The following is a 27,812-nucleotide window of genomic DNA, read 5'->3' as shown; positions in this document are numbered from 1 at the left end:
GACTAATAGACACATAACACACTCCCACATCATATCCATGTAGACTAACAGACAGTACATAATACACTCCCACATCATGTCCATGTAGACTAACAGACAGTACATAATACACTCCCACATCATGTCCATGTAGACTAATAGACAGTACATAATACACTCCCACATCATGTCAACTAATAGACTGTACATAATACACTCCCACATCATGTCCATGTAGACTAATAGACAGTACATAATACACTCCCACATCATGTCAACTAATAGACTGTACATAATACACTCCCATATCATATCCATGTAGACTAACAGACACATAATACACTCCCACATCATGTCCATGTAAACTAACAGACACATAATACACTCCCACATCATGTCCATGTAGACTGATATACAGTACATAATACACTCCCACATCATGTCCATGTAGACTAACAGACACATAATACACTCCCACATCATGTCCATGTAGACTGATATACAGTACATAATACACTCCCACATCATGTCCATGTAGACTAACAGACACATAATACACTCCCACATCATGTCCATGTAGACTAACAGACACATAATACACTCCCACATCATGTCCATGTAGACTAATAGACAGTACATAATACACTCCCACATCATGTCCATGTAGACTAACAGACACATAATACACTCCCACATCATGTCCATGTAGACTGATATACAGTACATAATACACTCCCATATCATATCCATGTAGACTAACAGACACATAATACACTCCCACATCATGTCCATGTAAACTAACAGACACATAATACACTCCCACATCATGTCCATGTAGACTGATATACAGTACATAATACACTCCCACATCATGTCCATGTAGACTAACAGACACATAATACACTCCCACATCATGTCCATGTAGACTAACAGACACATAATACACTCCCACATCATGTCCATGTAGACTAATAGACAGTACATAATACACTCCCACATCATGTCCATGTAGACTAACAGACACATAACACACTCCCACATCATGTCCATGTAGACTAATAGACACATAACACACTCCCACATCATATCCATGTAGACTAATAGACACATAATACACTCCCACATCATGTCCATGTAGACTAATAGACACATAACACACTCCCACATCATGTCCATGTAGACTAATAGACAGTACGTAATACACTCCCACATCATGTCCATGTAGACTAACAGACACATAATACACTCCCACATCATGTCCATGTAGACTAACAGACACATAATACACTCCCACATCATGTCCATGTAGACTAACAGACTGTACATAATACACTCCCATATCATATCCATGTAGACTAACAGACACATAACACACTCCCACATCATGTCCATGTAGACTAATAGACAGTACATAATACACTCCCACATCATGTCCATGTAGACTAATAGACACATAACACACTCCCACGTCATGTCAACTAATAGACAGTACATAATACACTCCCACATCATGTCCATGTAGACTAACAGACACATAATACACTCCCACATCATGTCCATGTAGACTAACAGACTGTACATAATACACTCCCATATCATATCCATGTAGACTAACAGACACATAACACACTCCCACATCATGTCCATGTAGACTAATAGACACATAATACACTCCCACATCATGTCCATGTAGACTAACAGACACATAATACACTCCCACATCATGTCCATGTAGACTAATAGACAGTACATAATACACTCCCACATCATGTCCATGTAGACTAATAGACACATAACACACTCCCACGTCATGTCAACTAATAGACAGTACATAATACACTCCCACATTTTATTTCAGTAGGAAGGAATGATCATCTAAAATGACTGTCTAAAACTGACAGTCAATGAAAACAATCCACAGTACAGACATCAATAAACCAAGAGGAACTCCAGCGCTACCGGGTACAAATGGTGTGTAGAGGTCACAACACTGTTTCTATGGAGGCTGTTGTGGAGGAGCGTTCCATGGTGTCGTAGAATCGCAGGCAGGTCTTGTACTGCAGTAGCTTCTCTGCCAGAAGGCTGCTTCCTACTCGGCTACTCTGCACCACACTCAGGTCTAGGTACCTGGGACACAGTGAAGGAAAGACTGCTAGGGTGGATCTGTCTCAATACGGTCACCTGTCTCAATACTGTCACCTGTCTCAATACTGTCACCTGTCTCAATACTGTCACCTGTTACAATACTGTCACCTGTCTCAATACTGTCACCTGTTACAATACTGTCACCTGTCTCAATACTGTCACCTGTCTCAATACTGTCACCTGTCTCAATACTGTCCCCTGTCTCAATACTGTCACCTGTCTCAATACTGTCACCTGTCTCAATACTGTCACCTGGCTCAATACTGTCACCTGGCTCAATACTGTCACCTGTCTCATCTACACAGACTATATTGACACTTTGTTCAGGTCACCTCACGAGTTCAAGGAAATTCTCAAATTTGTATCAATGAAAATCTTGAAGTCCAGGATTGAAAGAACTAAAATGGCTTCCTGTCCTCCTCATGTCTTCCTGTCCTCCTCGTGTCTTCTGTCCTCCTCGTGTCCTCTGTCCTGCTCGTGTCCTCTGTCCTGCTCGTGTCTTCTGTCCTCCTCGTGTCTTCTGTCCTCCTCATGTTCTTTGCCTCATCTGTAATGACTATACTGATACATGAGAGGTTCTCATACTGTACCTGTCAGATATCCAGCAGAACACCAGATTGTTTATGGTCATCAATATGGCTAAGAAGAAGAAACACTCCAGATTCCCTTCATGCAGTGTGTTTGTGTACCAGTTACCTGTAGTTGGACAGGAGAAGAGATTCCCTTCATGCAGTGTGTTTGGGTACCAGTTTACCTGTAGTTGGACAGGAGAACAGTTCTATCAGTGGCCATAGGATTGAATCACCATATTGCAGGCAGACCCCCATCAACCATTCCAACATGCATGTGTGTTCCTCTTCAGTTTCTATGGTTACAATGATGATCCCCAGTTTACAATTGGCTCATTCATCCCCCTCCTCTCCCCTGTAACTATTCCCCAGGTCGTTGCTGTAAATGAGAACGTGTTCTCAGTCAACTTACCTGGTAAAATAACGGATACATTTAAAAATTTAAAAAATGCATCTGTTAGTGAAGTCTTTACCTCCAGAGAGTAGGTAGACCAGCTGGATGATGAGGGCTCCCAGGAAACAGCCCCCTCTGTAGGACAGGGTGAGGAAGTGCAGGGAGATGCTTTTGATATGACTGGGTGTCAGGTGGAAGGAGATCACAGAGCCTGGAACAGAGAAGAGAGCAAGGCTGGGAAGACAAAGAAGCATTAATTTGGTTCAAACGTCCCTTGTCTGTCTCTAATACACCAGTAGGGGTCATCCTAACCGTAGCTTCCAGAGTTCAGAATATTATGATGGCAGTTGGTTCCAACACTCCACATTCAAGCTACATATGGTGTCCATTGACATTCTAGCTACATATGGTGTCCATTCACATTCTAGCTACATATGGTGTCCATTTACATTCTAGCTACATATGGTGTCCATTGACATTCTAGCTACATATGGTGTCCATTGACATTCTAGCTACATATGGTGTCCATTGACATTCTAGCTACATATGGTGTCCATTGACATTCTAGCTACATATGGTGTCCATTGACATTCTAGCTACATGGGGTGTCCATTGACATTCTAGCTACATATGGTGTCCATTGACATTCTAGCTACATATGGTGTCCATTGACATTCTAGCTACATATGGTGTCCATTGACATTCTAGCTACATATGGTGTCCATTCACATTCTAGCTACATATGGTGTCCATTGACATTCTAGCTACATATGGTGTCCATTGACATTCTAGCTACATATGGTGTCCATTGACATTCTAGCTACATATGGTGTCCATTGACATTCTAGCTACATGGGTTGTCCATTGACATTCTAGCTACATGGGGTGTCCATTGACATTCTAGCTACATGGGGTGTCCATTGACATTCTAGCTACATGGGGTGTCCATTGACATTCTAGCTACATATGGTAGTATGCTCTAACGCTAGTTGGCACTGGCTCCCAAAATGACCTCTAACTTCCTTCATACTGGATGCAGAGACACAAAAAGGGTATCCATCAGTTTATCTGAATCTGGGTCGGTAGATAAAGGGCTTCATCTGACTCTGGGTCAGTAGTTTAAGAGCTTCATCTGACTCTGGGTCAGTAGTTTAAGAGCTTCATCTGACTCTGGGTCAGTAGTTTAAGAGCTTCATCTGACTCTGGGTCAGTAGTTTAAGAGCTTCATTGCCTAAATCCTAAGTATCCCTTTAACCTTTAAACTGAGTTGTTAAGTGATTGCCCCGTGATTATGCCCTGAGGAGAGATATGTATTTTATTATGCCCTTTGAAAGTGTTTTGTGAAACATTTATTTTTGACAAAACTCCAGGACATTGTCCTATTTAAACCAGTCCTTTGCCTCCAGTGTCCTGGTCAGGCCCTGAAAACACCCTATAGTCTGTACTATCAGACTGTTGATACCAATGTAGTCATTTAGCAGACAGTCTTATCACACCATAGTACTATCAGACTGTTGATACCAATGTTGTCATTTAGCAGACAGTCTTATCACACCATAGTACTATCATACTGCTGATACCAATGTTGTCATTTAGCAGACAGTCTTATCACACCATAGTACTATCATACTGCTGATACCAATGTTGTCATTTAGCAGACAGTCTTATCACACCATAGTACTATCATACTGCTGATACCAATGTTGTCATTTAGCAGACAGTCTTATCACACCATAGTACTATCATACTGCTGATACCAATGTTGTCATTTAGCAGACAGTCTTATCACACCATAGTACTATCATACTGTTGATACCAATGTTGTCATTTAGCAGACAGTCTTATCACACCATAGTACTATCATACTGTTGATACCATTGTAGTCATTTAGCAGACAGTCTTATCACACCATAGTACTATCATACTGTTGATATCATTGTAGTCATTTAGCAGACAGTCTTATCACACCATAGTACTATCATACTGTTGATATCATTGTTGTCATTTAGCAGACAGTCTTATCACACCATAGTACTATCATACTGTTGATACCAATGGTGATATAAAGCAGAGAGACATATCACACCATAGTACTATCATACTGTTGATATCATTGTTGTAATTTAGCAGACAGTCTTATCACACCATAGTACTATCATACTGTTGATACCAATGTAGTCATTTAGCAGACAGTCTTATCACACCATAGTACTATCATACTGTTGATACCAATGTTGTCATTTAGCAGACAGTCTTATCACACCATAGTACTATCATACTGTTGATACCAATGTAGTCATTTAGCAGACAGTCTTATCACACCATAGTACTATCATACTGTTGATACCAATGTAGTCATAAAGCAGAGAGACATATCACACCATAGTACTATCATACTGTTGATACCAATGTAGTCATTTAGCAGACAGTCTTATCACACCATAGTACTATCATACTGTTGATACCAATGTAGTCATAAAGCAGAGAGACATATCACACCATAGTACTATCATACTGTTGATACCAATGTAGTCATTTAGCAGACAGTCTTATCACACCATAGTACTATCATACTGTTGATACCAATGTAGTCATTTAGCAGACAGTCTTATCACACCATAGTACTATCAGACTGCTGATATCATTGCAGGGTGAAAGGGGGCCACAAAATGTGAACACTATAAAAAAAATGGAATAGAAAACAATTTAGTATTTTAAAAATAAAAAATGGAATGGGGTGTAGTTCTGCCCAGTGTAATTCAAATGGCAAAATACTCAGAAGTCATTAAAATACATATTTCAAATACGTGTAACAGAAATAATAACCATCTCTGCCTACTACCCAACAATCTGTTATACTTCCTTATCAAAGAAACCACACCCCCTCTACATACTGAGAACACAGTCAAGTAGGAAGCCACTCCCTGTCCTCTGGTGTTGAGTTCCATGAAACAGAAAGTAATCTTTGCCACTGAACAGAAAGTCATCTATGACACTGCCATTGCTTAACCTACGGGAGAGAGCACCAAAATGGCAGAGAATCCGGAACTCTTCTGTTGCTCCATCTGTCTGGATCTACTGAAGGATCCGGTGACTACTGCCTGTGGACACAGTTACTGTATGGGCTGTATTAAAGAAAGCTGGGATCAGGATGATCTGAAAGGTTTCTACAGCTGTCCACAGTGCAGACAGACCTTTATCCCAAGACCTGTACTGAACAGGAGCACTGTGCTGGCTGAAGTGGTGGAGAAACTGAAGAAGACAGGACTCCAGGCTGCTCCCCCTCCTGCTCTGTGCTATGCTGGACCTGGAGATGTGGCGTGTGATTTCTGCACTGGGACCAGAAAACAGAAAGCCCTCATGTCCTGTCTGGCGTGTCTGGCCTCTTACTGTGAAACTCACCTCCAACCGCACTATGAATCCCCTGCTTTCAAGAAGCACAAGCTGGTCAAAGCCACCACACAACTACAGGAGAAGATCTGCTCTCATCATGACAAACTGCTGGAGGTTTACTGTCGTACTGATCAGCAGTGTATCTGTTATCTGTGTACAATGGATGAACATAAAGGCCATGATACAGTGTCAGCTGCAGCAGAGAGGACTGAGAAACAGGTAAGATCAGAACAACTTGTTGGTGACTGTCTGATAAACAAGGAATTAAAGATACAGTATAAACTAAGACTGTTTGAATATGAGATCATTCAAATTAAATCGATCCACAGCAGCACAAATATGAACACAAACCTTGAGTATATATATTTTTTTAATATATTTTTTATTTAACTAGGCTATTCAGTTAAAAACGAATTATTTCATACAATTAAATGTTTTACCTTTCAATAACTAAGCAAGTTGGTTGAAAACACATTCTTATTTACAATGACAGCCTGCAATGAACAACAGTGGGTTAACTGCCTTGTTCAGGGGAAGAACAACAGATTTATACCTTGTCAGCTCAGGGATTCAATCCAGCAACCTTTTGGTTACTGTCCCAACGCTCTAACCACTAGGCTGCCTGCAACCCCGATGATGACCTACTATCGGCCAAACCCTAACTCGGACAACGCTGGGCCAATTGTGCGCCACCCTAGGGAACGCCCAATCACGGCCGGTTGTGATACAGCCTGGAATCAAACCAGGGTCTGAAGTGATGCTTCTAGTACTGAGATACAGTGCCATAGACCACTGCGCCACACGGGAGATATGATAACCCAGATTCTCCAAATGTATCACCATTTTCTAAAGTCCAACACCATTATCATTTGTTATCAAACACCCAATCAGCTCCCCTGATTTGTGTATAGTTAAAACTATAATAATTCAAATCAAATCAAATGTCATGTTATTGGTCACACACATATTTAGCAGATGTTATTGGTGGTGTAGTGAAATGCTTGTGTTCCTAGCTCCAACAGTGCAGTAATATCTAACAATTCACAGCAATAAACACAAATCTAAAGTGAAAGAATGCATTTAAGAAATATTACAATTTTAGATTGAGTAACGTCAGAGAGGCGTTGAATAAAATCTAGTAGAATCACACAACATTATAATATCATTTCACACAGTAAATCCTCAATTTTAATACATATCTTCTACGGGCCCTATGTATAGTCACATGACTATACTATTGATCTACTGGACAAATAAAGCTTGATAGCTCATTGAATAGTGATTCTCCACAGAGGCAGCTGGGGATGAGTCAACAGAAGGTCCAGCAGAGATTCCAGGAGAGAGAGAAGGAGCTGAAAGAGCTCCAACAGGCTGTGGAGTCTCTCAAGGTGAGTATTGTTGACCAGAGGAGACACACCATTTCACTTCTCTCCTCCATTCAGAGAGAGGGGCCCCTCTCCAATCCCACTGACCCCACTGTTGGGAACAGGCTGTCTGGACCCTTTTCAGAGAATAGACTACGTAATGTAACTGACAGGATATGAACCCAGGTCTACTGCAGGAGAAACCAACACCTTGACCGTTACACCAAGAGCACATTCCCTGTTGGACCGAGGGCTGAATTTGATGTGGCAGGCGTGGCTACCTCATCACATAACCTTGAGTAACCATGACTGACTCATGTCCCCTATACATTAACATGGAGCTCTCGCTCTCTCTCTGTCAAATGGTTATATTGGCATGGGAAACATATGTTGTAGACTCCGTCTCATGCTACCACTAGAGTGAAAGCACCGCCAGCATTCAAAAGTGACCAAAACATCAGCCAGGAAGCATAGGAACTGAGTGGTCTGTGGTCCCCACCTGCAGAACCACTCCTTTATTGGGGGTGTCTTGCTAATTGCCTATAATTTACACGTTGTCTATTCCATTTGCACAACAGCATGTGACATTTATTGTCAATCAGTGTTGCTTCCTAAGTGGACAGTTTGATTTCACAGAAGTGTGATTGACTTGGAGTTACATTGTGTTGTTTAAGTGTTCCCTTTATTTTTTTGAGCAGTGTATTATGGCTGTGTACAGTGTTGTAACATGTCTTTGTCTCTCTCGTTCCATCACTTTCATGGTAGTTGGTTGTGTGGGTCTCTGGTTATGAATGGGGTGCTGACGGACAATCGTTGAAGGATATTTATAGAGCTCTGATCAGGACAACAGTTGATTACTGGTGTATAGTTTATGGAACAGCAGCAAAGACTTGTCTTCAGAAGCTGGACAGAATCCAGTATACAGCTTTAAGGACATGTATTGGTGCATTTAAATCAACATCTGTATGTGTCTTACTAGTGGAGGCAGGTGAGATGCCTTTCGATATACGACGTAATAAATTGTCATTAGCTTATTGGGTTGAAAGGCTGTGAGGTTGAGCATCCGACTGCTACTGTTCTAGATGACTGTTGGGAATATACTAGTAGACAAGGCAGTGGTTTTGGTTGGACAGTTGGAAAGCTTGCTGATGACAGTGGTTTGAGGGAGTTGGAGGTTGGCCCTTCAGTGGTGATAGGGGATGTTCCTCCATGGTTACTCCCAGATCCTGTTGTTGTTCTAACCTTGGTAGAGAAAAGGAAAGATTGGTCAGAAGTCAGTGATAAAGGGAAACTGCTTGACAGTTGATCTGTTGGTGATAATAGCTGCCCTCCAGTGGGTGGAGGACATACACCATGTTAGAATTATAGTATGCTCAGATTCTCTGTCTGTATTGAATAGTTTATCATCTGGTTTATCTAATAGGAGTGACCTTCTATTGGAGGTATCAATGTTAATATGGAAAATTGAGAGAATGGGTGTTGTAGTGAGATTCTGCTGGATCCCAGCAATTGATATTAATGTTCCACTGGGTAGAGGTTAGGCCAAATGTAAGATCAGAGAAGAAGATCATAGCCATTTTGATAGATGTGTGGCAGAAGAGATGGGACTCATTTCTATGCACTCCAAAGAAAGGGTGGTGGACCAAGATTCAAAGGTCAGATAAGGAAGGAAGAGGTGATGTTTACTTGATTGCGCTTAGGACATTGTACATTGAACTGGTCATTCCATCTGGTTGGGAGCATGTGAATGGTTTGTGTCTGGATGGTATTTGTCGATGAAACGGTGGAGCATGTGTTGTTATATTGTTGTAAGTATGTTGAAGAGAGGGAAAGATTGAAGTGTAGGGTCATTGAGGTTGGACAGGGTTGAGGGGGGGTGGAGGGAGGGTCTATTAGAAGTTAGTAGGGACACAACGCAGATTGCCCGGGTTAGCCAATGTACGGGAGCACTGTTTGGTCGGGCCAATTTAGGTAGTATGTCCATGAATGTATAGTTAGAGTGACTATGCATATATGATAAACAGAGAATAGCAGCAGCGTTAAAGAGCGGTTTGGGAGGAGGCACACAATGGCACACAATGCAAATAGTCCTGGTAACCATTTGGTTACCTGTTCAGGAGTCTTATGGCTTGGGGGTAAAAACTGTTGAGAAGCCTTTTTGTCTTGGCACGTGGTACAGCTTGCCATGTGGTATTAGAGAGAACAGTCTGAGAAACTGGGGTGGCTGGGGTCTTTGACAATTTTTAGGGCCTTCCTCTGCCACCACCTGGTGTAGAGGTCCTGGATGGCAGGCAGCTTTGCCCCAGTGATGTACTGGGCCGTACGCACTACCCTCTGAAGTGCCTTGCGGTCGAAGGCCGAGTAATTGCCGTACCAGGCAGTCATGAAACCGGTCAGGATGCTCTTGATGTTGCAGCTGTAGAACCTTTTGAGGATCTCAGGACCCAAGCCAAATCCTTTTAGTTTCCTGAGGGAGAATAGGCTTTGTCGTGCCCTCTTCACGACTGTCTTAGTGTGTTTGAACCATTCTAGTTTGTTATTGATGTGGACACCAAGGAACTTGAAGCTCTCAACCTGCTCCACTACAGCCCCGTCGATGAGAATGGGGGCGTGCTTGGTGCTTCTTTTCCTGTAGTTCACAATCATGTCCTTAGGCTTGGCTAAGTTGAGGGATAGGTTGTTATTCTGGCACCACCCGGCCAGGTCTCTGACGTCCGCTCTATATGCTGTCTCGTCGTTGTCGGTGATCAGCAAACTTAATAATGGTGTTGGAGTCGTGCCTGGCCATGCAGTCCTGGGTGAACAGGGAGAACAGGAGGGGACTGAGCACGCACCCCTGAGGAGCTCCAGTGTTTAGGATCAGCGTGGCAGATGTGTTGCTACCTACCCTCACCACCTGTGTGCGGCCCGTCAGGATGTCCAGGATCCAGTTGCAGAAGGACGTGTTTAGTCCCAGATTTCTTAGCTTAGTGATGAGCTTTGAAGGTACTATGGTATTGAATGCTTAGCTGTAGTCAATGAATAGCATTCTCACATAGGTGTTCCTTTTGTCCAGGTGAGAAAGGGCAGTGTGGAGTTCAATAGAGATTTCATCATTTGTGGATCTGTTTGTGAGGTATGCAAATTGGAGTGGGTCTAGGGTTTCTGGGATAATGGTGTTGATGTGAGCCTTTCAAAGCACTTCATGGCTACGGACGTGAGTGCTGCGGGTCTGTAGTCATTTATGCAGGTTGCCTTTGTGTTCTTGGGCACAGGGACTATGGTGGTCTGCTTGAAACATGTCGGTATTACAGACTCAATCAGGAACATGTTGAAAATGTCAGTGAAGACACCTGCCTTGTCCAGAGCACACGTCCTGGTAATCCATCTGGCCCCGCAGCCTTGTGTATGTTGACTTCTTTAAAGGTCTTACTCACGTCGGCTACGGACAGCGTGATCACACAGTCATCCGGAACAGCTGGTGCTCTCATGCATGCCTCAGTGTTGCTTGCCTCGAAGCGAGCATATAAGTGTTTTAGCTCATCTGGTAGGCTTGTGTCACTGGGAAGCTCACGGCTGTGCTTCCCTTTGTAGTCTGTAATAGTTTGCATTGTAGGTTGCGCCATGCACCTTTTAACGTTGGTTTGCAGACCGCCATTATATCATAGAAGAAGAAGAAGTTGGTTGTGTGAGGGTTTTGTGGTTCGTGAGGAGGGTTACTATTCTATTTTCATTTGGTTGTTGTGTATTTTCTGAATTTATTTTCTCATGGTGGAGGGTTTGTTTATTGGTTTCCACTGTTTATCGGTTAGAGTTGAGGGGGGAGTAGGGGTAGTTTGTTTGGGCGGCGTGATTGCCTCAATCAAGTGGAGAAGAAACGCTGTTGCTTCCGTTGCGTTCTGGAGAATGTTGTGGACGAATTGTTGCTCATGGTTGGCGAACAGGTGGGAGCGGAACATATACACTCTGTGAACAAGGAGGTGGTTGTGGTAATGAAAAGAGTGAGTCTTGTTGCCCTGCTAGTTACCAGTGGGATTTTTGTGAGGAATGTGTTGGTGCCGATTTCGATAAGAGCAGTGCTGGCTAATCTGCCTCCGTTTCATACTGTAATGGAACTGGCAGGGAGCAGGCCTCGAACCCTCGACCTTCAAGCCCAATGTCCAGCGCACTATCGACTGTGCCGCAAAAGTATGCCGTGCGGCAGAGTCGATATCCACGCTTATAAACCCAGGGTTGTTACATTACATACAAACAGATCCGTAAAGAGTTGGTTAGTTTTGGTAAATTTACAAGTGGTTTTCGTTTCGTTCTCTCGGATAAGTGTCTCTTTTCGTAGGCAAGTGTTTATTTCTTAACAAGATTCAAAGTAAAACAGGGGGAGGGGTGGTACACCGGGTTTGTTTCGGGCAGGCAAGCGCTACCAGCCGGCAGCGGGGGATAGGACTCGGCTGGACATTTTTAACATTTACTGATTAAACTAGTTCATTGCATTCGCCAAGGAACCCAGTTATATAATATTACCATATCTCCCAGCTGTTTGCCGTAGTTTTGAAGTAATCACGAAAAGGTCCCGTTTCGCCCTGCCAGCTCCTATTAGTTGTATAGTAAAAACAGGTCTTATATTAGGTCATGTTTTACCCTGCCAGCTCCTATTAGTTGTATAGTAAAAACAGGTCTTATTTCAGGTCATGTTTCGCCCTGCCAGCTCCTATTAGTTGTATTGAACACTGTGGCACCAACTCACCTTCTGAAAGTTCTATTCCCAGTCCATTGTTCTGTGCCACAATGTCAGCTTCACTGTTGTTATCAATGAGACCAGCCCGCGTTAACCTAACCATACAAACTGTGAGAAATAACTGGGAGCTTCCTCAATGTGTTTTGTGGGGGGAAGTGCTTTGTTAATGAGTCAATCAAAATTAACAAATTCATATAACGACACGTCCTGACCAAACATCCACAGCATGACGGTAAACTCAGGGAATTCTTTCAGAACAGGGCAGAATGCTTCAGCAAACAGTGCTTCCACAGTGGAGAAGTAAGTCTGCTAGCAAGGCATTGTCATTTTATAACAGGTGATGATAAGAAGAAATAAGGGACTACTATCTCACAGTAGTATATGTGAGTTTCTCTTTAAAACGATCCCCTGGCCTTGTACACAGATTATAGCTAATGTTAGCCAAAGCAAGCTAGCTAGCTACTGATAGTGCAACCCTAAGTAACAGTACAGGTGAAGATGAAAAATGATCACGTCTAATGTACATCTTACTGTAGAAATTATTGTTGAAAACAAGTCTAGATCAGAGCTGCTGCTGTTAAAATAGAAGTCATAGTTTTTATTCATAACTGGAATAAACTGATTGATCCAGGCCGTAACACATCCGGCCGTGATCGGGAGTCCCATAGGGCGGCGCACAATTATCCCAGCGTCGTCCAGGTTTGGCCGGGTTAGGCCGAACACTGTAAATAAGAATTTGTTCTTAACTTGCTTGCCTTGTTAAATAAAGGTTCAATTTAAATAAAACAAATATTTCAAAAAACAATCACACGGATGTAGACCAGAAAACACACACAGTCCTAATGAGAGCTGTGTGGCTGGTTGAAGTTTTCAACAAGCATGTCTGTTCTGGGATCAGTTTGACAGTGCAACACTGCTCAGCATTGAGACTGTTTCTGTACTGTTTAAAAAGTAATCCAGAGTTACATCTACTGCTTTCTCAGTTAGACAAGAGACCACTTTCTGCTGGAGATGAGCAACCCAGAACTGTGTGTGTGTGTTTGGCTCAAAAAGTATCTCACTTTAATCAGTTTATTCAAGTTCAGAATAAAAACTATGAATTCTATTTTAACAGCAGCAGCTCTGATCTAGACTTGTTTTCAACAATAAATTCTACAGTAAGATGTACAGTAGGCCTGATCATTTTCATCTTCATCTGTACTGTTACTTAGTTACTTAGCACTATCAAAAAGCCTGCATATCTGTTCTGTTATGCATCTGTGTGACGTGATCAATCAATTTGTTCCAGTTCAGAATGAAAATTATTTATTTAATTTTAACAGCAACAGTTCCAACCAAGAAAGATATGTCAGTTTTAAATGGGGGAAAATAAACATGAATAGCTGTTTTAATTTCATTGTTATTTGTTTTTGTCTATATTGCATTTGTTTTAGGCATAAGGGCAATGAAATGTACTAATATCTACGTACAGTTGCATATGTTCCTAAGCTTGGGTCCCAGGAAAACACAGAATTTCTCATGTGGGTCCCAGGTTGAAAACGTTTAAGAACCCCTGGTGGAGCTCATTGATTTGTAGCTCTGACGCAGTTGCTCCCCTCAGATTATGAGCCTATCAAGTGGAGTGAATGAGGTATGTAGTACCCAGAGAAGGCCACAGGGAGGAGCAAGAGAGCTATAAACCCATACAGTTTCTCTTTAAATATTCTAAACCTAACAATCAAATGTATTTATAAAGCCCTTTTTACATCAGCAGATGTCACAAACTGCTATACAGAAACTCTAACCCTACGTATAAACTATTTTAGCCTGAACCCTAATTCTAGGGTAGGGTAGCCAAGAGCAAACTATTTTAGTAATAATATGTTAGTAAATACCTTTATAGTAACAAAATAATCAACAAACTCTCCAAGCATTTTGCACTTTTTTTGTGATTAGTTATTTTATTATTGCAAGGCAGAACACTTGACTAACAAGACACATTAGTTTTATTTTTTAAATGTGGTTTAAATTGGGTGAACTAGTAACCTCTGTGAAAGTCCAGCAATTGGCATGGGGCAGGTTTGAGACTGATCTCTGGAACTAATAAGAAAAACACACTTTATTTCTAAGCTGCCTCACCAATGTCTTTACGTGAATTAATAACTTTTAATTGCGAAATATTTCCAATTGATAGCAGTTAGCTAATTATCTCGTATTAGTTCTGTGTTGCTTCTGGGAGAACAACACAACATTAACTATAGCAGGAATTGAACGCCGGTCAAATAATCACTAGTCAGATGTGCTAACCTCAACCTGGGTAAACATGCATTATAACATGATGTTAATATGTCATAGTGGGAGTAAACAGACTCGGAATAGAAAAGATGATGCATCTTCCAGCCCTACAAGAAATGACATCATGCGACCCTCACAGTTTGTCAATTTACCTCAACATGCCCCTCTCTTGTGGGAGAACGGAACAAGCTTTTGGCGGGGCTTGTTGAGTTGTGTAACGATTGTGCTCTTCTGACGAAGAGGAGTAGTAGGAAGGATCAATGCGCAGCGTGGTAAGTGTCCATTTTAATATATTAAAACTGAGGCCCCAATTGACTCAAATGATGTCAATTAGCCTATCAGAAGCTTCTAAAGCCATGACATCATTTTCTGGAATTTTCCAAGCTGTTTAAAGACACAGTCAACTTAGTGTATGTAAACTTCTGACCCACTGGAATTGTGATACAGTGAAATAATCTGTCTGTTAACAATTGTTGGAGAAACAACTTGTGTCATGCACAAAGTAGATGTCCTAACCGACATGCCAAAACTATAGTTTGTTAACAAGAAATTTGTGGAGTGGTTGAAAGTGAGTTTTAATGACTCCAACCTAAGTGTATGTAAACTTCCGACTTCAACTGTAGATATTGCACTACAAATCCGACGTTTCTAGCTACAATAGTAATTTACAACATGATAAATTTTATAATGGACACAATTCTTTATTTTATTTAAAAAACAAGGACATTTCTACGTGACCCCAAACTTTTGAATGGTACGTGCCGCACATGCAAATTCGTTTCATTAATTATATATATAAATATATATATTTAGATGCGTGGCATTGTCTTCCAAAGTAACACCTCCTTAACATATAAACACAGACACTGGACATACACACTGAAAATGAGCTTATAGCTCTGAAAAGATCCTTTGCCTTGCTGAGCAGTTAGTTTTCAGGAGTGTGCTGCCTGTTTGCCTTCAGTCTGTCTGTGAATACTGAAAAGTTAATGCCACACGTTTTATTATGAACCTTTATTGAACTAGGAAAGTCAGTTAAGAACAAATTCTTATTTTCAATGACAGCCTACCAGGGAGCAGTGGGTCAACTGCCTTGTTCAGGGGAAGAACAACATATTTTTACCTTGTCAGCTCGGGGATTCAATCCAGTAACCTTTCGGTTACTATCCCAATGCTCTAACCACTAGGCTGCCTGCTGCCCTTTCACAGAGGCCGAGTTTACGTTTCCGTGTGAGTCATTTAGCAGAGGCAGGTTGCCGTAGTAACGGAAACTCCAGTGGGAAAAGACTTGGTTGGCTCATCCCAGGAAATATTGCCTGTTACTGAGGAGGGTGCACTGATCAGGGAGGAAGTTCAGGGGGGCAGACTGGGGAGGAGGAGGACGGTACAGTGCCAACAGAGGAGGAAGGGGATGAGTCTGCAGAAGATGCCTTGTTTTCAGATGGCTCATTGTATCCAGAGCTGACAGCCAGTCAGGCAGAGGACACAGTATATTTCTGGGCTCAGAGGGGTGGGTTAGGAGGTTCTGGGAAGGAGTGTCACTGGTGGTGTCGAGGCTGAAGAAGTGGAAGTGGTTCCTATCCCAAGTCTCATACAGAGGGAGGGTGCTGATCATCAACAACTTGGCAGCATCCTCCCTTTGCCAGAAACTGTCCATTCTCAACCCCCCTGGTGGTCTGCTTGTTGACCTGAAGAGCAATTTAGTAATTATTTTCTGATCGCGGAATAACTGGCTGAGGGCGGCGGTGTTCTGTGCCTGCCTGTCCAGAAGGGGGACAGGACCAGGAGAGCAGGGTGGCAGTGTTCTGTACCTGCCTGTCCAGAAGGGGGACAGGACCTGGAGAGCAGGGTGGCAGTGTTCTGTACCTGCCTGTCCAGAAGGGGGACAGGACCTGGAGAGCAGGGTGGCAGTGTTCTGTACCTGCCTGTCCAGAAGGGGGACAGGACCTGGAGAGCAGGGTGGCAGTGTTCTGTACCTGCCTGTCCAGAAGGGGGACAGGACCTGGAGAGCAGGGTGGCAGTGTTCTGTACCTGCCTGTCCAGAAGGGGGACAGGACCTGGAGAGCAGGGTGGCAGTGTTCTGTACCTGCCTGTCCAGAAGGGGGACAGGACCTGGAGAGCAGGGTGGCAGTGTTCTGTACCTGCCTGTCCAGAAGGGGGACAGGACCAGGAGAGCAGGGTGGCAGTGTTCTGTACCTGCCTGTCCAGAAGGGGGACAGGACCTGGAGAGCAGGGTGGCAGTGTTCTGTACCTGCCTGTCCAGAAGGGGGACAGGACCTGGAGAGCAGGGTGGCAGTGTTCTGTACCTGCCTGTCCAGAAGGGGGACAGGACCTGGAGAGCAGGGTGGCAGTGTTCTGTACCTGCCTGTCCAGAAGGGGGACAGGACCTGGAGAGCAGGGTGGCAGTGTTCTGTACCTGCCTGTCCAGAAGGGGGACAGGACCTGGAGAGCAGGGTGGCAGTGTTCTGAATCAAAGTGGTTCTGAGGCTCCTCTACCTCTCTCTCTCTCAACAGCTCTCTGCACAGTCAGCAGTGGAGGACAGTGATCAGATCTTTACTGAGCTGATCCAATACATTGAGAAAAGGAGCTATGAGGTGAAGGAGCTGATCAGAGCCCAAGAGAAGGCTCAAGTGAGTCAAGCTGAAGGACTCCTGGAGCAACTGAAGCAGGAGATAGCTGAGCTGAGGAAGAGAAGCACTGAGCTGGAGCAGCTCTCACTTATAGATGATCACATCCATTTCCTCCAGGTAACTAAACTGCCTTGTAACATGTGCTATGAAATTAACTTAATATGAAACTATTCATCTCAATCATTATGTTGCCCCCCCCCCTCTGTCGCCTGTCCCTCTCTCCCCCTCCCTCCCTCCCTCTCTCTGTTCCTCTTTCTCTCTCTCTCTCTCTCTCTGTCTCTCTCTCTATCTCTCCAGAGTTATCAGTCTCTCTCCAGTATCAGTGTATCTTCAGACTTACCCAGCATCGTTGTCTGTCCTCTTCAGTACTTTGGAGATGTGAGTAAGACTGTGTCTGAACTGAGAGAGAAACTAGAAGACTTCCTTAAAGGAGAATGGACCAAGATCTCCACTACAGGTGTGTTGAAAATAACAAGAACATCAACTTTAGACCATTGAAAGTTCCCTACTAGTCATATACATGTGGAATATGGTATGATGATAACATTCCCTCTCTCTGTCAATGTGGTTGTGTGTCTGTAGTGAATATAGTGGATGTTGTACTGCCTCCAGAGCCCAAGACCAGAGAACAGTTGTTACAATGTGAGTCTCTTTATTGTGAAGTAACTAACAGTCTCTTTTTAATGACACTCCTAACAATCCCTCTAGAAATATATAGCAATAGTAGATCTAATCAAAGACTGGGTATCTATCTGACTCCTCATATTTCTCTGATTTGATCTCTGCTGTGCTCTAATCAAAGACAGGGTAGATACAGTATCTGACTAACTTATTGTTCTAACTCCCCTCATTGATCTCTGCTCTGCTCTTCTCCCAGATTCCTGTCAGCTCACACTGGACCCAAACACAGCACACACACACCTCTCTCTGTCTGAAGGGAACAGAAAAGTGACCTATACAGGCCAAGTCCAACCATATTCTGACCATCCAGACAGATTCACCAACCAGTACCAGGTTCTGTGTAGAGAGGGTCTGTCTGGACGCTGTTACTGGGAGATGAAGTGGAGTAGTTATGTTATTACAGCAGTCTCATATAAAGACATCAGCAGAACAGAGAGAGATAATATATTTGGATACAATGACAAGTCCTGGAGTTTACAATACTATAGAGGTGGTTATTGGTTCAGACACAATAACGTTGAGACTAAAGTATCAGGCCCTCAGTCCTCCAAAGTAGGAGTGTACCTGGATCACAAGGCAGGTACTCTGTCCTTCTACAGTGTCTCTGACACAATGACCCTCCTCCACAGAGTCCAAACCACATTCACTCAGCCCCTCTATCCTGGGTTTCATCTCTGCGGTACTGCTGAGCTGGTTAAACTGTAGTAGGGTCCACATAGATACTAGTCATGCTGGTGTAGTCTATAGCTGAGCTGATTAAACTGTAGTAGGGTCCACATAGATACTAGTTATGCTGGTGTATTCTATAGCTGAGCTGGTTAAACTGTAGTAGGGTCCACATAGATACTAGTCATGCTGGTGTAGTCTATAGCTGAGCTGGTTGAACTGTAGTAGGGTCCACATAGATACTAGTCATGCTGGTGTAGTCTATAGCTGAGCTGGTTAAACTGTAGTAGGGTCCACATAGATACTAGTTATGCTGTTGTAGTCTATAACTGAGCTGGTTAAACTGTAGTAGGGTCCACATAGATACTAGTCATGCTGGTGTAGTCTATAGCTGAGCTGGTTAAACTGTAGTAGGGTCCACATAAATACTAGTTATGCTGGTGGTGTGAACTTGTCCACTTCCCTTCATGGATTTTAAAGTAAATGACTGGTATATGTATACTCCCTCTACCCCATACCAACACCAATCCAATGATTTTACATTTGTGAGGAGTAGAGAAGGAATGTTACCCTTCAGGAGGAAAGAGAGATTATTGGCACGTCCCCATGGAGTGATGATAGAGGGATGTGAAAGAGGAGAGAGGTTAAAAAAAATATTAAAATAAATAATAATTACACAAAAAATAAACATTTACATTCAAGGAAGTATTCTGGTAACAAAGTAAACCTGTAATAAAAGTCACCATGAAATGTACAGTTCCATAGTTTATCGTGGGAAATTCTTCCTCTCTCCTATGAGTCATTGAAGTGTTGGATGAGATGGGACCCTGCTTTCACCGGGGGATATTTGTTGAACCCGTCACAACAGATGATGAAGTCCTCATTTTCCAGCTGCACAAAGAAAACCAGGGACCGCAGTGTGCTCCAGTCTCCAGCAGGGAGCAGTAAAACACTATGGACCTGAAACGGAAAATGAGAAGTAAATATCAAAGTGAATGTACGTTAATGTTTCCACAGAGACCTGAGTCATATTCACTAGGCACCAAACTGAAGAAAATGAACTGAAACTGGGAGGGACTCACTGAACTTAAAATAAAAGTTTCTGTTGCAAAATCTGTTGCTAGAGTATGCCTTAACGAATTCAACCCTGGATTCATATACTACACTGAACAAAAATATAAATGCAACATGTAAACTGTTGGTCCCATGTTTCATGAGCTGAAATAAAAGATCCCAAAATGTTTGCATACACACAAAAACTTTTTCTCTCTCATTGTGTGATCAAATGTGTTTTACATCCCTGTTACGGAACATTTCTCCCTTGCTAAAATAATCCAGGCACCTGATAGGTGTGGCAAATCAAGGAGCTTATTAAACAGACTGATCACTAAACAGGTGCACTTTGTGCTGGGAATGATAGAAGGCCACACTAAAATGTAAAGTTTTGTCACAACGCAATGCCACAGATGTCTTTGCAATTGGCATGCTGACTTCAGGAATGTCCACCAGAGCTGTTGCCAGAGAATTTAAGGTAATTTCTCTACCATAAGCCGCCTTCAACGTTGTTTTAGAGAATTTGGCAGTACGTCCAACCGGCCTCACATCCGCAGACCGTGTGTAACCACAGCAACCCAGGACCTCCACTTCCGGCTTCTTCACCTGCGGGATCGTCTGAGACCCGCTACCCAGACAGCTGTAATAAAGCCCTTTTATGGGGGAAAAACACTGGCTCCCAATTGGGTGAGCTTATGGCCTCGCAGGCCCACCCATGGCTGCTCTCCTTCCCAGTACTGTGAAATCCATAGATTAGGGCCTAATTCATTTATTTAAATGGACTAATTTCCTTACATGAACTTAGTAAAATCGTTGAAATTGTTGCATGTTGCATTTATGTTCATGTTTTTGTTCATTATATTTGAAATCTTACAAATATTTGGAGCAATTCCTTTAGTCCTCCAGGTGGGAGGGATTTGTTTGAAATTGTAGGAATTTTCTATTGGTTATGTTACAACAGGCAAACTCAATCAATTATTTTAAATGGTATTTGAATGCAGGTCTGTTTCTAATCAAATTAAATCAAACGTTATTTGCCACATGATGTATTCAGCGCAAGTGTAGACTTTACCGTGAAATGCTTCCTTACAAGCCCTTAAGCAACAGTGCAGTTCAATATTTACCAAGTAGACTAAAATAAAAAGTAGTGAAAAAAGTAACACAATAAGAATAACAATAAAGAGGCTTTTTACAGTGGGCATCGGTATGCGTGGGTACAGGCTAGTTGAGGTGAAGTGACTATGCATAGATAATAAACAGTGAGTAAAACCAGTGAACAAGAGGAGGGGTCATGGTGAAATGTCCGATGGTAATTTTATGAATTGTTCAGCAGTCTAATGGCTTGGGGTAGAAGCTGTTGAGGAGCCTTTTGGTCCCAGACTTGGCGCTCGGGTACCACTTGCCTTGCGATAGCAGAGAAAACAGTCTATAACTTGGGTGACTGGAGTCTCTGACAATTTTATGGGTTTTCCTCTGACACCGCCTATTATATAGGTCCTGGATGGCAGGCAGCTTAGCCCCAGTGATGTACAGGGCCGTACTCATCACCCTCTGTAGTGTCTTGCTGTAGGAGGACGAGCATTTGCCGTACCAGGCAGTGATGCATCCGGTCAGGATGCTCTCAATGTTGCAGCTCAAGAACCTTTTGAGGATCTGAGGACCCATGCCAATTTTTTTTAGTTTCCAGAGGGGGAATAGGCTTTGTCATGCCCTCATCACAACTGTCTTGGTGTGTTTGGACCATTCTAATTTGTTGGTGATGTGGACACCAAGGAACTTGAAGCACTCAACCTGCTCCACTACAGCCCCGTCGATGAGAATGGGGGCGTGCTCAGTCCTCCTTTTCCTGTAGTCCACAATCATCTCCTTTGTCTTGATTACGTTGAGGGAAAGGTTTTATTCTGACATCACCCGGCCAGGTATCTGACCTCCTCCCTATAGGCTGTCTCGTCGTTGTCGATAATCAGGCCTACCACTGTTGTTTTGTCTGCAAACTTAATGATGGTGTTGGAGTCGTGCCTGGCCATGCAGTCGTGGGTGAACAGGGAGTACAGGAGGAGAGTGAGCACGCACCCCTGAGGGGCTCCAGTGTTGAGGATCAGAGTGGCAAATGTGATGCTGCGTACCCTCACCACCTGGGAGCGGCCTGTCAGGATGTCCAGGATCCAGTTGCAGGGGGAGGTGTTTAGTCCCAAGTTCCTTAGCTTAGTGATGAGCTTTGAGGGCACTATGGTGTTGAATGCTGAGCTGTAGTCAATGAATAGCATTCTCATGTAGATATTCCTTTTGTCCAGGTGGGAAAGGGAAGTGTGGAGTGCAATAGAGATTGCATCATCTGTGGATCTGTTTGGGCGTGATGCAAATTGGAGTGGGTCTAGGGTTTCTGGGATAATGGTGTAAATGTGAGCCATTACCAGCCTTTCAAAGCACTTCATGGCTATGGACGTGAGTGCTACAAATCTGTAGTCATTTAAGCAGGTTACCTTAGTGATCTTGGGCACAGGGACAATGGTGGTCTGCTTGAAACATGTTGGTATTATAGACTCAATCAGGGACATGTTGAATATGTCAGTGAAGACACCTGCTAGTTGGTCAGCACATGCCTGGAGCACACGTCCTGGTAATCAGTCTGGCCCTGCGGCCTTGTGAATGTTGACCTTTTATTTTTTTATTTCACCTTTATTTAACCAGGTAGGCTAGTTGAGAACAAGTTCTCATTTACAACTGCGACCTGGCCAATATAAGCAATGGAAATTCAACACTTACAACAACACAGAGTTACACATGGAATGAACAAAACATGTAAATAATACAGTAGAACAAAAGAAAACAAAAAGTCTATATACAGTGAGTGCAAATGAGGTAAGATAAGGGAGTTAAGGCAATAAATAGGCCATGGTGGCGAATTAATTACAATATATTCATTAAAACACTGGAATGGTAGGGTGTGCAGAAGATGAATGTGCAAGTAGAGATACTGGGGTGCAAAGGAGTAAGATAAATAAATAAATACTGTATGTGGATGAGGTAGGTAGATAGATGGGCTGTTTACAGATGGGCTATGTACAGGTGCAGTGATCTGTGAGCTGCTCTGACAGCTGGCACTTAAAGTTAGTGAGGGAGATATGAGTCTCCAGCTTCAGAGATATTTTCAGTTCGTTCCAGTCATTGGCAGCAGAGAACTGGAAGGAAAGACAACCAAAGGAGGAATTGGCTTTGAGGGTGACCAGTGAAATATACCTGCTGGAGCGTGTGCTACGAGTGGGTGCTGCTATGGTGACCAGTGAGCTGAGATAAGGCGGGGCTTTACCTAGAAGAGACTTGTAGATAACCTGTAGCCAGTGGGTTTGGCAACGAGTATGAAGCGAGGGCCAACCAACGAGAGTGTACAGGTCGCAATGGTGGATAGAGTATGGGGCTTTGGTGACAAAACGGATAGCACTGTGATAGACTGCATCCAGTTTGTTGAGTAGAGTGTTGGAGGCAATTTTATAGATGACATCACCGAAGTCGAGGATCAGTAGGATAGTCAGTTTTACGAGGGTATGTTTGGCAGCATGAGTGAAGAATGCTTTTGTCACGTCCTGACCTTAGTTCCTTTTTTATGTCTCTGTGTTAGTTTGGTCAGGGCGTGAGTTGGGGTGGGCATTCAATGTTTTTGTTCCATGTTTTGTGTTTCTGCTTTTGGCCTGGTATGGTTCCCAATCAGAGGCAGCTGTCAATCATTGTCTCTGATTGAGAACCATACGTAGGTGGCCTGTTTTCTTTTTTGTTGGTGGTTATTTTCTGTTTCTGTGTTTTTTCACCATTCGGGACTGTTTCGGTTTTTCTTTATTCGCTTGTTTTCTGTGTTCATTAAATAAATATGACGAATATTTACCACGCTGCATATTGGTCCGATCCTTCCTACTCCTCCTCAGAGGACGAAGAGATTCGTTACAGCTTTGTTGCAATATAGGAAGCCAATTCTATATTTAATTTTGGATTGGAGATGCTTAATGTGAGTCTGGAAGGAGAGTTTACAGTCTAACCAGACACCTAGGTATTTGTAGTTGTCCACATATTCTAAGTCAGATCCGTCCAGAGTAGTGATGCCGGACAGGTGAGCAGGTGCGGGCAGTGATCGATTGAATAGCATGCATTTAGTTTTACTTGCGTTTAAGAGCAGTTGGAGGCCACGGAAGGGGAGTTGTATGGCATTGAAGCTCGTCTGGAGGTTAGTTAACACAGTGTCCAAAGAAGGGCCAGAAGTATACAGAATGGTGTCGTCTGCGTAGAGGTGGATCAGAGAATCACCAGCAGCAAGAGCGACCTCATTGATGTATACAGAGAAGAGAGTCAGCCAAAGGATTGAACCCTGTGGCACCCCCAAAGAGACTGCCAGGGGTCCGGACAACAGGCCCTCTTATTTGACACACTGAACTCTATCAGAGAAGTAGTTGGTAAACCAGGGGAGGCAATCACATGAGAAACCAAGGCTGCCGAGTCTGCCAATAAGAATGTGGTGATTGACAGAGTCAAAAGCCTTGGCCAGGTCGATGAAAACAGCTGCACAGTAATGTATCTTATCGATGGCGGTTATGATGTCGTTTAGGACCTTGAGGGTGGCTGAGGTGCACCCATGACCAGCTCTGAAACCAGATTGCATAGCGGAGAAGGTACGGTGGGATTCGAAATGGTCGGTAATCTGTTTGTTAATTTGGCTTTCGAAGACCTAGAAAGGCAGGGCAGAATAGATATAGGTCTGTAGCAGTTTGGGTCTAGAGGGTCTCCCCCTTTGAAGAGGGGGATGACCGCGGCAGCTTTCCAATCTTTGGGAATCTCAGACGATACGAAAGAGAGGTTGAACAGGCTAGTAATAGGGGTTGCAACAATTTTGGCAGTTATTTTTAGAAAGAGAGGGTCCAGATTGTCTAGCCCGGCTGATTTGTAGGGATCCAGATTTTGCAGCTCTTTCAGAACATCAGCTATCTGGATTTGGAGAAAGTAGAAATGGTGGGGGCTTTTGCAGGTTGCTGTGGAGGGTGCCGGGCAGGGGTAGCCAGGTGGTAAACATGGCCAGCCGTAGAGAAATGCTTATTGAAATTCTCAATTATAGTGGATTTATCAGTGGTGACAGTGTTTCCTAGCCTCAGAGCAGTGGGCAGCTGGAAGGAGGTGCTCTTATTCTCCATGGACTTTACAGTGTCCCAGAATTTTTTTGAGTTAGTACTACAGGATGCAAATTTCTGTTTGAAAAAGCTTGCCTTAGCTTTTCTAACTGCCTGTGTATATTTGTTCCTAACTTCCCTGAAAAGTTGCATATCACGGGGGCTGTTTGATGCTGCAGAACCCCACAGGATGTTTTTGTGCTGGTCGAGGGCAGACAGGTCTGTGGTGAACCAAGGACTATATCTATTCCTAGTTCTACATTTTCTGAATGGGGCATGCTTATTTAAGATGGTGAGGAAGGCACTTTTAAAGAATAGCCAGGCATCATCTACTGACGGGATGAGGTCAATGTCATTCCAGGATACCCGCGCCAGGTCGATTAGAAAGGCCTGCTCGCAGAAGTGTTTTAGGGAGCGTCTGACAGTGATGAGGGGTGGTTGTTTGGACGCAGACCCATTACGGATGCAGGCAATGAGGCAGTGAACGCTGAGATCTTGATTGAAAACAGCAGAGATGTATTTGGAGGGCGAGTTAGTTAGGATGACATCTATGAGGGTGCCCGTGTTTATGGATTTGGAGTTGAACCTGGTAGGTTCATTGACAATTTGTGTGAGATTGAGGGCATCAAGCTTGGATTGTAGGATGGCCGGGGTGTTAAGCATGTCCCAGTTTAGGTCACCTAGTAGCATGAGCTCAGAAGATAGATGGGGGGCAATCAATTCACATGGGGCAGCAGTGTAGCCTAGTGGTTAGAGCATTGGACTAGTAACCGAAAGGTTGCAAGTTCAAATCCCCGAGTTGACGAGGTACAAAATCTGTCGTTCTGCCCCTGAACACCCACTGTTCCTAGGCCGTCATTGAAAATAAGAATTTGTTCTTAACTGACTTGCCTAGTAAGATAAAGGTAAACAAAAAAAATATATATATATGGTATCGAGGGCACAGCTGGGGGCAGAGGGAGGTCTACAGCAAGCGGCAACAATGAGAGACTTGTTTCTCGAAAGGTGAATTTTTATAAGTAGAAGTTAGAATTGTTTGGGTACAGACTTAGATAGCCTGCAGAGTTCTGTATTACTATCTTTGCAGTAGATTGCAACACCGCCCCCTTTGGCAGTTCTATCTTGGCGGAAAATGTTATAGTGAGCAATGGAGATTTCAGGGTTTTTGGTGGTTTTCCTAAGCCAGGATTCAGACACGGCTAAAACATCCGGGTTACTAGAGTGTGCTAAAGCAGTGAGTTAGCATGAAACCAAGGCTTTTACGGTTACAGAAGTCAACAAATGAGAGCACCTGGGGATTGGGAGTGGAGCTAGGCGCTGCAGGGCCTGGATTAACCTCTACATCACCAGAGGATCAGAGGAGAAGTAGGATAAGGGTACGGCTAAATGCTATAAGAACTGGCCATCTAGCACGTTTGGAACAGAGAGTAAAAGGAGCAGATTTCTGGGCACGATAGCATAGATTCAAGGCATAGTGTACAGACAAAGGTAAGGTAGGAAGTGAGTACATTGGAAGTAAACCTAGGCATTGAGTAATGATGAGAGAGATGTAGTCTCTAGAGACGTTTAAACCAGGTGATGTCATTGCATATGTAGGAGGTGGAACAACATAGTTGGTTAAGGCATATTGAGCAGGGCTAGAGGCTCTACAGTGAAGACAGTAATCACTAACCAGGACAGTAATGGACAAGGCATATTGATATTAGAGAGAGGCATGCGTAGCCAAGTGAACATATGGGTCCAGTGAGTGGTTGGGCTGACTGGGGACACGGTGATTCAGACAGTTAGCAGGCCGATGCTAACACGCTAACAATTAGTAGGTCGGGGCTAAACATTTGTTAGACGTTTTTGATTGGTAATGAACCTGAGATATACTGAATCAAGGGTAGTGGTTGAGGCCTGCATATATGTTACATCACTAAAATCTAAAACCGCCAGTAATGTACATCATACCAGCTCCTTCCTGGCCTCCAGAGAAAAACAAGCCTTATGCCGGTAGTAAAAACCTATTCTCAGCTTGAACTTCCTTATCAAGTTATCCTTATCAAGTTCTTATCAAGTTCCTTATCAAGTTCTCCACATGAACAGTGAAGCTTAGCTTGTCATCAACCCACACACCAAAATATGTGTACACTTTTACTTGCTCTATAGTATGTCTAGCCAATGTAGCAATGACATGATTAGTAACATGCCTAGCATTTGAAATTCAGAACCAGCTTCGAATCATAGATTCTGTTGTATGATGTCAATTGCCTTCGACAAATCAATAAAGACAGACACACTTCTTATCAAGAGCACAGTGGATGTCATTTAAATGTTGCTGAAACAATGCTGTGGCCAGACCTAAAGCCTGACTGCACTCCATTTAAGATGTTGTTTTCTTGGAGGTAGACCTTCAGCTGCCTATAAATAAGGACTCCAGTACCTTTGACAGTACAGATGATTTTGATATGGGTCAATAGTTGTCAAGTAGCGAAGGATCTCCACCTTTCAGGAGAGGCAGTACAAAAGCAGATTTCCATAACTTGGGGATTTCCTTAACGTCAAGCGTGAGGTAAAAACATAAAAGGGGGAGCAATGATGTCTGCATCTTGGTGGAGGAAGCGGGGCTCTAGTTCATCAGAGACTGGGGATTTCTTTCTATCAATTTCTTTCAGGTCTTTACACACTTCTGAAACAGAGAAGGATGAGAAGGAGAACCTGGTGAAGGAGAGCACAGGGGTGTCAGGTAAATTCACAAGGGGCTCAATTATACCTTTTCACCTTCTCAAATAAACTGCCTGCATCTATTAAATGCAG

At 43.3% G+C, this 27,812-nt stretch overlaps 1 protein-coding gene across 1 annotated transcript; it reads left to right on the top strand.

Moving 5' to 3' along the window:
• Positions 1–6,064: 6,064 nt before the first annotated feature.
• LOC135556686 (tripartite motif-containing protein 16-like) lies at positions 6,065–20,074 on the top strand. The gene is made up of 6 exons (XM_064990072.1): positions 6,065–6,699; positions 7,773–7,868; positions 17,347–17,580; positions 17,761–17,920; positions 18,046–18,105; positions 18,341–20,074. Exons 1-6 carry the CDS (start codon positions 6,118–6,120, stop codon positions 18,847–18,849), a joined length of 1,641 nt encoding a protein of 546 aa, XP_064846144.1. The 5' UTR covers positions 6,065–6,117; the 3' UTR covers positions 18,850–20,074.
• The last annotated feature ends 7,738 nt before the right edge of the window (positions 20,075–27,812 follow it).

Source organism: Oncorhynchus masou, chromosome 15 (genome assembly GCF_036934945.1).
Source record: "Oncorhynchus masou masou isolate Uvic2021 chromosome 15, UVic_Omas_1.1, whole genome shotgun sequence".
In the NCBI taxonomy this organism is placed as follows: domain Eukaryota; kingdom Metazoa; phylum Chordata; class Actinopteri; order Salmoniformes; family Salmonidae; genus Oncorhynchus; species Oncorhynchus masou.
This window is presented reverse-complemented; position numbering and strand designations above follow the sequence as displayed.

What these genes read in the sequence shown, in the direction of transcription:
- LOC135556686 (XM_064990072.1), top strand. Translation starts at nt 6,118, where the DNA reads ATGGCAGAGAATCCGGAACTCTTCTGTTGCTCCATCTGTCTGGATCTA. An exon ending in CAGAGAGGACTGAGAAACAG is followed by an intron (nt 6,700 to 7,772) that starts GTAAGATCAGAA and finishes GATTCTCCACAG; the next exon opens with AGGCAGCTGGGGATGAGTCA. An exon ending in CAGAGAACAGTTGTTACAAT is followed by an intron (nt 18,106 to 18,340) that starts GTGAGTCTCTTT and finishes CTCTTCTCCCAG; the next exon opens with ATTCCTGTCAGCTCACACTG.